This window comes from Oncorhynchus kisutch, linkage group LG6 (genome assembly GCF_002021735.2).
Source record: "Oncorhynchus kisutch isolate 150728-3 linkage group LG6, Okis_V2, whole genome shotgun sequence".
Lineage (NCBI taxonomy): Eukaryota > Metazoa > Chordata > Actinopteri > Salmoniformes > Salmonidae > Oncorhynchus > Oncorhynchus kisutch.
In genome coordinates, this window is record NC_034179.2 from 83,881,499 (window position 1) to 83,893,324 (window position 11,826).

General features: G+C 46.4%; 1 protein-coding gene across 2 annotated transcripts in view; it reads right to left on the reverse strand.

The window, feature by feature from the left end:
* The window catches only part of LOC109886818 (adhesion G protein-coupled receptor L1), a 220,864-nt gene that overhangs the window by 37,671 nt on the left and 171,367 nt on the right, over positions 1-11,826 (reverse strand). For both annotated transcript variants that reach the window (XM_031828040.1, XM_031828039.1), the window contains 4 exons: positions 11,712-11,750; positions 7,766-7,946; positions 7,472-7,594; positions 1,155-1,360 (listed from right to left, as the gene is read on the reverse strand). In XM_031828040.1, the coding sequence (XP_031683900.1) occupies positions 1,155-1,360; positions 7,472-7,594; positions 7,766-7,946; positions 11,712-11,750 (549 nt within the window). The remainder of the gene's footprint in view (positions 1-1,154; positions 1,361-7,471; positions 7,595-7,765; positions 7,947-11,711; positions 11,751-11,826) is intronic.

Below are 11,826 nucleotides of genomic sequence, written 5' to 3' on the forward strand. Positions count from 1 at the left end.
GTCTACTACAGTACAGTATGTGTATGGGCTTGTTAGTCTACTACAGTACAGTATGTGTATGGGCTTGTTTGTCTACTACAGTACAGTATGTGTATGGGCTTGTTAGTCTACTACAGTACAGTATGTGGTGTAGTGTTTAACCTCCTGTATGTGTACATTATGTCAATGTCAATGTACATTTATGTTTATGTATTTATTATTATTTAAAATGTTATTTTACCTTAGTTTAACTAGGCAAGTCAGGGTTAACTGCCTTGTTCAGGGGCAGAACGGCAGATTTTTAAATTGTCAGCTCGGGGATTCGATCTTTCAACCTTTCGGTTTATGCAAGTGTATGTGAGTGTAATTTTTAAGTGAGTGTAGTGTGTATATTGGAGTGTATTGTGTGTATGTGAGTGAAGTGTGTATACTGGAGTGTATTGTGTATGGGAGTGTATTGTGTGTATGGGAGTGTATTGTGTATGGGTGTGTATTGTGTGTATGGGAGTGTATTATGTATGGGTGTGTATTGTGTGTATGGGAGTGTATTGTGTATAGTGTATGGGTGTATATTGTGTGTATGTGAGTGTATGGGAGTGTATTGTGCATATGGGAGTGTATTGTGTATGGAGGTGTATTGTGTATGGGAGTGTATTGTGTATGGGTGTATATTGTGTGTATGGGTGTATATTGTGTGTATGTGAGTGTATTGTGTATGGGTGTGTATTGTGTGTATGGGAGTGTATTGTGTATGGGTGTGTATTGTGTGTATGGGTGTGTATTGTGTGTATGGGAGTGTATTGTGTATGGGTGTGTATTGTGTGTATGGGTGTGTATTGTGTGTATGGGAGTGTATTGTGTATATGGGAGTGCATTGTGTATATGGGAGTGTATTGTGTGTATGGGAGTGTATTGTGTATATGGGAGTGTATTGTGTGTATGGGAGAGTTTGTGGACTGTAGGTGTGTGAGTCACAGGAGGTTGGTGGCACCTTTATTGGGGTGAATGGGCTCATGGTAATGTCTGGAGCGTAATGAATGGAATGGTATCAAATACATCAAACACATGGTTTTCATGCGTTTGATGCCATTCCATTTGCTATGTTCCGGCCATTGTTATGAGCCGTTCTGTAAGTATGTAAGCGTATGACATTAAATGTATCTGTAAGTGTATACCTGTAAGTGTTTGAGTGTGAACACCACCGGCTCAGTGAGGAACACTCTGCTGGACTCTTTATTGATGGAGGCGGCGATGACGTGGGAGTTGACCGCCAATCCCCGCTCCCCCGGTGCCGCCTCCAGCTCCATCTTCACCGTGGCGTTCTCCGTAGACAGGAAGGAGCCCAAGTTCTTATACAGAACAAACACTACCTTGACTTGGCCTGGAGGGGGAGAGAGAGATGAGAGACAGGGAGAGACGAGTAGAGAGGGAAAGGGTCAGAGAGAGAGACGGGGAGCAGAAGAAAGAAGAAGAGAGAGAGATAGAGAGGGGAAATGAGAGAGGGAAAGGAAAAAGAGAAAAAAGAAACCGAAATAGTGTGTGAAGGGAGCATAATAAGGAGAGAGAGTCAGACAGAGAGAGATAGAACATAAAGAGGGGAAGGGGGGGAAGGATAGGGAGTGAGAGAGAGAGAGAGATATAACATAAAGAGGGAAGGGGGGGAAGGAGAGAGAGTCAGAGAGAGAGATAGAACATAAAGAGGGGAAGGGGGAAGGAGAGAGAGTCAGAGAGAGAGATAGAACATAAAGAGGGGAAGGGGGAAGGAGAGGGAGTCAGAGAGAGAGAGATAGAACATAAAGAGGTAAAGGAGAGGGAAGGGGGGAAGGAGAGAGAGTCAGAGAGAGAGAGATAGAACATAAAGAGGGGAAGGGGGAAGGAGAGAGAGTAAGAGAGAGAGTAAGAGAGAGAGAGATAGAACATAAAGAGGGGAAGGGGGGAAGGAGAGAGAGTCAGAGAGAGAGATAGAACATAAAGAGGGGAAGGGGGAAGGAGAGAGAGTAAGAGAGAGAGAGATAGAACATAAAGAGGGGAAGGGGGGAAGGAGAGAGAGTCAGAGAGAGAGATAGAACATAAAGAGGGGAAGGGGGGGAAGGATAGGGAGTGAGAGAGAGAGAGATATAACATAAAGAGGGAAGGGGGGGAAGGAGAGAGAGTCAGAGAGAGAGAGATAGAACATAAAGAGGGGAAGGGGGAAGGAGAGAGAGTAAGAGAGAGAGATAGAACATAAAGAGGGGAAGGGGGGAAGGAGAGAGAGTCAGAGAGAGAGATAGAACATAAAGAGGGGAAGGGGGGGAAGGATAGGGAGTGAGAGAGAGAGAGATATAACATAAAGAGGGAAGGGGGGGAAGGAGAGAGAGTCAGAGAGAGAGAGATAGAACATAAAGAGGTAAAGGAGAGGGAAGGGGGGAAGGAGAGAGAGTCAGAGAGAGAGAGATAGAACATAAAGAGGGGAAGGGGGAAGGAGAGAGAGTAAGAGAGAGAGATAGAACATAAAGAGGGGAAGGGGGGAAGGAGAGAGAGTCAGAGAGAGAGATAGAACATAAAGAGGGGAAGGGGGGGAAGGATAGGGAGTGAGAGAGAGAGAGATATAACATAAAGAGGGAAGGGGGGGAAGGAGAGAGAGTCAGAGAGAGAGAGATAGAACATAAAGAGGGGAAGGGGGAAGGAGAGAGAGTAAGAGAGAGAGAGATAGAACATAAAGAGGTAAAGGAGAGGGAAGGGGGGAAGGAGAGAGAGTCAGAGAGAGAGAGATAGAACATAAAGAGGGGAAGGGGGAAGGAGAGAGAGTAAGAGAGAGAGAGATAGAACATAAAGAGGGGAAGGGGGGAAGGAGAGAGAGTCAGAGAGAGAGATAGAACATAAAGAGGGGAAGGGGGGGAAGGATAGGGAGTGAGAGAGAGAGAGATATAACATAAAGAGGGAAGGGGGGGAAGGAGAGAGAGTCAGAGAGAGAGAGATAGAACATAAAGAGGGGAAGGGGGAAGGAGAGAGAGTAAGAGAGAGAGAGATAGAACATAAAGAGGGGAAGGGGGGAAGGAGAGGGAGTCAGAGAGAGAGAGATATAACATAAAGAGGGAAGGGGGGGAAGGAGAGAGAGTCAGAGAGAGAGATAGAACATAAAGAGGGGAAGGGGGAAGGAGAGAGAGTAAGAGAGAGAGATAGAACATAAAGAGGGGAAGGGGGGGAAGGAGAGAGAGTCAGAGAGAGAGATAGAACATAAAGAGGGGTAGGGGGAAGGAGAGGGAGTAAGAGAGAGAGAGATAGAACATAAAGAGGGGAAGGGGAAGGGGAAGGAGAGAGAGTCAGAGAGAGAGAGATAGAACATAAAGAGGTAAAGGAGAGGGAAGGGGGGAAGGAGAGAGAGTCAGAGAGAGAGAGATAGAACATAAGAGGAGAAGGGGGGAAGGAGAGAGAGTAAGAGAGAGAGATAGAACATAAAGAGGGGAAGGGGGGAGGAGAGAGAGTAAGAGAGAGATAGAACATAAGAGGGGAAGGAGAGGGAGTAAGAGAGAGAGAGATAGAACATAAAGAGGGGAAGGGGGAAGGAGAGAGAGTCAGAGAGAGAGAGATAGAACATAAAGAGGGGAAGGGGGAAGGAGAGGGAGTAAGAGAGAGAGATAGAACATAAAGAGGGGAAGGGGGAAGGAGAGAGAGTCAGAGAGAGAGAGATAGAACATAAAGAGGGGAAGGGGGAAGGAGAGGGAGTAAGAGAGAGAGATAGAACATAAAGAGGGGAAGGGGGGAAGGAGAGAGAGTAAGAGAGAGAGATAGAACATAAAGAGGGGAAAGGGGGAAGGAGAGAGAGTAAGAGAGAGATATAGAACATAAAGAGGGGAAGGGGGAAGGAGAGAGAGTAAGAGAGAGAGATAGAACATAAAGAGGGGAAGGGGGGAAGGAGAGAGAGTAAGAGAGAGAGATAGAACATAAAGAGGGGAAGGGGGAAGGAGAGAGAGTAAGAGAGAGAGAGATAGAACATAAAGAGGGGAAGGGGGAAGGAGAGAGAGTCAGAGAGAGAGAGATAGAACATAAAGAGGGGAAGGGGGGAAGGAGAGAGAGTAAGAGAGAGAGATAGAACATAAAGAGGGGAAGGGGGGAAGGAGAGGGAGTAAGAGAGAGAGATAGAACATAAAGAGGGGAAGGGGGGAAGGAGAGAGAGTAAGAGAGAGAGATAGAACATAAAGAGGGGAAGGAGAGGGAGTAAGAGAGAGAGAGATAGAACATAAAGAGGGGAAGGGGGAAGGAGAGAGAGTCAGAGAGAGAGAGATAGAACATAAAGAGGGGAAGGGGGAAGGAGAGAGAGTCAGAGAGAGAGAGATAGAACATAAAGAGGGGAAGGGGGAAGGAGAGGGAGTAAGAGAGAGAGATAGAACATAAAGAGGGGAAGGGGGGAAGGAGAGAGAGTAAGAGAGAGAGATAGAACATAAAGAGGGGAAAGGGGGAAGGAGAGAGAGTAAGAGAGAGATATAGAACATAAAGAGGGGAAGGGGGAAGGAGAGAGAGTAAGAGAGAGAGATAGAACATAAAGAGGGGAAGGGGGGAAGGAGAGAGAGTAAGAGAGAGAGATAGAACATAAAGAGGGGAAGGGGGAAGGAGAGAGAGTAAGAGAGAGAGAGATAGAACATAAAGAGGGGAAGGGGGAAGGAGAGAGAGTCAGAGAGAGAGAGATAGAACATAAAGAGGGGAAGGGGGGAAGGAGAGAGAGTAAGAGAGAGAGATAGAACATAAAGAGGGGAAGGGGGGAAGGAGAGGGAGTAAGAGAGAGAGATAGAACATAAAGAGGGGAAGGGGGGAAGGAGAGAGAGTAAGAGAGAGAGATAGAACATAAGAGGGGAAGGGGGAAGGAGAGGGAGTAAGAGAGAGAGATAGAACATAAAGAGGGGAAGGGGGGATGGAGAGAGAGTAAGAGAGAGAGATAGAACATAAAGAGGGGAAGGGGGAAGGAGAGAGAGTAAGAGAGAGAGATAGAACATAAAGAGGGGTAGGGGGAAGGAGAGAGAGTAAGAGAGAGAGATAGAACATAAAGAGGGGAAGGGGGGAAGGAGAGGGAGTGAGAGAGAGATAGTAACATAAAGAGGGGAAGGGGGAAGGGGGGAAGGAGAGAGAGTAAGAGAGAGAGATAGAACATAAAGAGGGGAAGGGGGGATGGAGAGGGAGTCAGAGAGAGAGATAGAACATAAAGAGGGGAAGGGGGGATGGAGAGAGAGTCAGAGAGAGAGATAGAACATAAAGAGGGGAAGGGGGGAAGGAGAGAGAGTAAGAGAGAGAGAGATAGAACATAAAGAGGTAAAGGAGAGGGAAGGGGGGAAGGAGAGACAAAAGAGAAAGAGGAAAAGGAGGAATAGTAAAGAGAGAAGACAGAAATAGCGAGAGAGAGGACAGGGGGAATGATAAGGGGGAAAGGAGGAAAGGGAGAGAGGCAGAGTGACAGAGGGAGAGAGAGAGAGAGTTAGTGAAGGTTACAATGATGGTAAGAACCGTTTCATTTTGACTGGTGGGAAAGAGGGGAGATTTAATGTGGAGGGCAATGGAACATTCATCCCTCAAGCATTCACAGATCTCCTATTATTCCATATGAATTTTTCATGTGCGTTTGTTTCAATCATTCTAATCTGGCTCCCACTGCAGAGCCGAGCGCTGACAGAAAACAGAGAAGGGGGAGAGGGAGGGATGGAGGGATGGGTGGAGGACTGGAGGGAGGGAGGGAGAGGAGGAATGGAGGGATGGGTGGAGGACTGGAGGGAGGGAGATGAGGAATGGAGGGATGGGTGGAGGACTGGAGGGAGGGAGAGGAGGAATGGAGGGATGGGTGGAGGACTGGAGGGAGGGAGAGGAGGAATGGAGGGATGGGTGGAGGACTGGAGGGAGGGAGAGGGGGAATGGAGGGATGGGTGGAGGACTGGAGGGAGGGAGAGGGGGAATGGAGGGATGGGTGGAGGACTGGAGGGAGGGAGAGGAGGAATGGAGGGATGGGTGGAGGACTGGAGGGAGGGAGAGGAGGAATGGAGGGATGGGTGGAGGACTGGAGGGAGGGAGAGGGGGAGGGGGAGGGGGGCTTGAAGCGGGAGAAGAGATGAGAGAGGGGTATACGATGGTGGAGAGACGGAGCAAGGGAGAGAGAGAGAGAGCGAGAGCTGAGATTGCTCTGTCAGGCTGTGGGTGATAGTCATCTACACGCCTCTCCAGCTATTCTATTTGGAGTGTTGTTAGGAAACCATCAAGGAAGAAATGGTCTCAGCGCTTTTATTAATCTGATTGGCCTGTTATTATGAAACAATAACTTGGTCAACTGCATGCAGATTACTTTAGACTCGCATGAAAATGCAAATGGAAACATTGACTGAGAGATCCCTGAGCCCATATCTCAGGTCATGAAGTGAACGGGAGATCCCTGAGCTCATATCTCAGGTCATGGAGTGAACGGGAGATCCAGAGCCCATATCTCAGGTCATAAAGTGAACGGGAGATCCAGAGCCCATAACTCAGGTCATGAAGTGAACGGGAGATCCCCGAGCCCATATCTCAGGTCATGAAGTGAACGGGAGATCCAGAGCCCATAACTCAGGTCATGGAGTGAACGGGAGATCCCCGAGCCCATATCTCAGGTCATGAAGTGAACGGGAGATCCAGAGCCCATAACTCAGGTCATGAAGTGAACGGGAGATCCAGAGCCCATAACTCAGGTCATGAAGTAAACGGGAGATCCCCTAGCCCATATCTCAGGTCATGAAGTGAACGGGAGATCCCTGAGCCCATAACTCAGGTCATGAAGTGAACGGGAGATCCAGAGCCCATAACTCAGGTCATGAAGTGAACGGGAGATCCCTGAGCCCAAAACTCAGGTCATGAAGTGAACGGGAGATCCCTGAGCCCATAACTCAGGTCATGAAGTGAACGGGAGATCCCTGAGCCCATAACTCAGGTCATGAAGTGAACGGGAGATCCAGAGCCCATATCTCAGTTCATGAAGTGAACGGGAGATCCAGAGCCCATATCTCAGTTCATGAAGTGAACGGGAGATCCAGAGCCCATAACTCAGGTCATGAAGTGAACGGGAGATCCCTGAGCCCATAACTCAGGTCATGAAGTGAACGGGAGATCCAGAGCCCATATCTCAGTTCATGAAGTGAACGGGAGATCCCTGAGCCCATAACTCAGGTCATGGAGTGAACGGGAGATCCAGAGCCCATAACTCAGGTCATGAAGTGAACGGGAGATCCCCGAGCCCATATCACAGGTCATGGAGTGAACGGGAGATCCAGAGCCCATAACTCAGGTCATGAAGTGAACGGGAGATCCCCGAGCCCATATCTCAGGTCATGGAGTGAACGGGAGATCCTGAGCCCATAACTCAGGTCATGAAGTGAACGGGAGATCCCAGAGCCCATATCTCAGGTCATGGAGTGAACGGGAGACCAGAGCCCATAACTCAGGTCATGAAGTGAACGGGAGCGCTGTAGGGTTTGACTGTGATGACCGTGATAAGGTTACTGACCATTGCGGCTGTACTGTTTGATGGTGGAGGCGGAGAGCTGGATGGTGCTGTCGCTCACGTAGTTCTGAGGAAAGGACAGGTCCTGAAGGTCCATCTCTGTGTTCAACACGTGCACCTCCAGATCTAAGATACACACACAGGTACGTGGGAACAAATGGTTAGAGTTGTTCCAGGATATTGAGCATGCCCTGCTCTACACCTATCCACCTACTGGAATTACTATTGCTACTAATTACAATTACTAATCACACACATGCATGCACCCCACTGCTTCCATTTCCCCCTATTTCTTACCGATATTGGGGGCCCGGTCGGTGAAACGGTTGCCGTACATGTTGTTGGCCAATAGGAAGGCTCCTTTCTCCAGGACGTCCAATAGCATGGTGGCGGTGTGGGCCTGCTCCGTAGTGTTCATGTCCTGCCACGACTCCAGAGCCTCTGTACGCAGCAGGTTGTCCACTGTCTGCACTACCGCCTGGCAACGCAGAGGGGCGCTAAGGTTCACACTACTGTATTACACTGCATTACATTACACATGCTGCTGCTGTACATTACATTACACATGCTACTGCTGTACATTACACATGCTACTGCTGTACATTACATTACACATGCTGCTGCTGTACATTACATTACACATGCTGCTGCTGTACATTACATTACACATGCTACAGCTGTACATTACATGACACATGCTACTGCTGTACATTACATTACACATGCTGCTGCTGTACATTACATTACACATGCTACTGCTGTACATTACATTACACATGCTACTGCTGTACATTACATTACACATGCTGCTGCTGTACATTACATTACACATGCTGCTGCTGTACATTACATTACACATGCTGCTGCTGTACATTACATTACACATGCTACTGCTGTACATTACATTACACATGCTGCTGCTGCTGTACATTACATTACACATGCTACTGCTGTACATTACATTACACATGCTGCTGCTGTACATTACATTACACATGCTACTGCTGTACATTACATTACACATGCTGCTGCTGCTGTACATTACATTACACATGCTACTGCTGTACATTACATTACACATGCTACTGCTGTACATTACATTACACATGCTGCTGCTGTACATTACATTACACATGCTACTGCTGTACATTACACATGCTACTGCTGTACATTACATTACACATGCTACTGCTGTACATTACATTACACATGCTGCTGCTGTACATTACACATGCTACTGCTGTACATTACATTACACATGCTACTGCTGTACATTACACATGCTACTGCTGTACATTACATTACACATGCTACTGCTGTACATTACATTACACATGCTACTGCTGTACATTACATTACACATGCTACTGCTGTACATTACATTACACATGCTACTGCTGTACATTACATTACACATGCTACTGCTGTACATTACATTACACATGCTGCTGCTGTACATTACATTACACATGCTACTGCTGTACATTACATTACACATGCTACTGCTGTACATTACATTACACATGCTACTGCTGTACATTACATTACACATGCTACTGCTGTACATTACATTACACATGCTGCTGCTGTACATTACATTACACATGCTACTGCTGTACATTACACATGCTACTGCTGTACATTACATTACACATGCTGCTGCTGTACATTACATTACACATGCTACTGCTGTACATTACATTACACATGCTGCTGCTGTACATTACATTACACATGCTACTGCTGTACATTACATTACACATGCTACTGCTGTACATTACATTACACATGCTACTGCTGTACATTACATTTTCTGCTGCTCTACTCTTATAGTAGACGTTTGACCTGTTATCCAATTTATAACAGAGGCCTGTATGTTTGATTCATCTCTGTGTTTCTCTTGTACTATACAGGCCTGCATGTTTGATTCATCTTGTGATTCTCTTGGACTATACAGGCCTGTAGGTTTGATTCATCGTGTGATTCTCTTGGACTATACAGGCCTGTATGTTTGATTCATCGTGTGATTCTCTTGTACTATACAGTCCTGTATGTTTGATTCATCGTGTGATTCTCTTGTACTATACAGGCCTGTATGTTTGATTCATCGTGTGATTCTCTTGTACTATACAGGCCTGTATGACACGCACAGGGTCAATTGAGTATTCTTCATTGTACAGTGGAAGGGAGAGAATTACAGCTGCACTTCTATGCTCTTCACACAATCACCATACATCACCATACATTTCCCCTTCCCCTTACCATACATCACCATACATTTCCCCTTACCATACATCACCATACATTTCCCCTTCCGCTTACCATACATCACCATACATTTCCCCTTCCCCGTACCATACATCACCATACATTTCCCCTTCCCCTTCCCGTACATCACCATACATTTCCCCTGCCCCGTACCATACATTTCCCCTTCCCCGTACCATACATTTCCCCCTCCCCTTACCATACATCACCATACATTTCCCCTTCCCCTTACCATACATCACCATACATTTCCCCTTCCCCTTACCATACATTTCCCCTTCCTCGTACCATACATCACCATACATTTCCCCTTCCCCTTACCATACATCACCATACATTTCCCCTTCCCCTTACCCTACATCACCATACATTTCCACTTCCCCTTACCATACATCACCATACATTTCCCCTTCCCCTTACCATACATCACCATACATTTCCCCTTCCTCATACCATACATCACCATACATTTCCCCTTCATCGTACCATACATCACCATACATTTCCCCTTCCCCTTACCATACATCACCATACATTTCCCCTTCCCCTTACCATACATTTCCCCTTCCCCTTACCATACATCACCATACATTTCCCCTTCCCCTTACCATACATCACCATACATTTCCCCTTCCCCTTACCATACATCACCATACATTTCCCCTTCCCCTTACCATACATCACCATACATTTCCCCTTACCATACATCACCATACATTTCCCCTTCCCCTTACCATACATCACCATACATTTCCCCTTCCCCTTACCATACATCACCATACATTTCCCCTTCCCCTTCCCCTTACCATACATTTCCCCTTCCCCTTACCATACATCACCATACATTTCCCCTTCCTCTTACCATACATCACCATACATTTCCCCTTCCCCTTACCATACATCACCATACATTTCCCCTTACCATACATCACCATACATTTCCCCTTCCCCATACCATACATCACCATACATTTCCCCTTCCCCTTACCATACATCACCATACATTTCCCCTTCCCCTTCCCCTTACCATACATTTCCCCTTCCCCTTACCATACATCACCATACATTTCCCCTTCCTCTTACCATACATCACCATACATTTCCCCTTCCCCTTACCATATATCACCATACATTTCCCCTTACACTAAACCTATTAAAACCATTCTAATTATTTATATTGACCATATACTCTATTACATGTGTGTTGCTTCATAAGTTACAGTACAACCAATGCTAAACAAGGGCACACTAGTGACACACTACAACACAGCAGACTTTGCATACATCGTACACCCCTGCAGATGTGTATGTATTTTGTTCCACAACAGACAGGTTAAGGAACACATATGCTGCAGGATGACAGAAATCATTCATATGTAGAGATACATCATACATGCTATGATATCACACACAGGATCATTTCATTCTATCAAATGACCCCTTACACATAGCCAGAGATATCATACTGTACTGAACAGTACACAGCCAAGTCTCATATAGCAACGTATATCACTATAGTAACATTACAGTGAAACCTAGCTGAGTTATGTCACAGAAACATTATTACTGCTTCTATTACTCCGCCCCACATTTCAGAGAGATACTATGAACATGAGGAAAAACTACAAAGAAAGCAGCAGCCTGAGGAAATATTACAGACATATTTCAGGCATCCAGAGAGATATCAGCCATACAGCGCACACACACACACACACACACACACACACACACACACACACACACACACACACGCACACACACACACACACACCGCTGCACCGCACTCCACCTGCAACTAGAATGATTCTGAACACATTACATGATATATCTCAGCCTAAAGGAATCCTATACAGTACACACATACGTCTACTACAGGCTAGGGGTTATCTTTCCCACATTATTCTCAGTAGTCAGTACACTGGTAGGCTAGAAGATATTGTCCATTTAAAGTGTGGGGATTAAAGGGGAAGGTTACCTGGATGTAAGCCCGACAGGTCCTCTCTCTCTTCTGGAGCTGAGAGGAGGGAGGACAATAGTGTTACAGTACACGTCTATAGGGTACTGTAACACCAAAACAATGGCAAACTGCA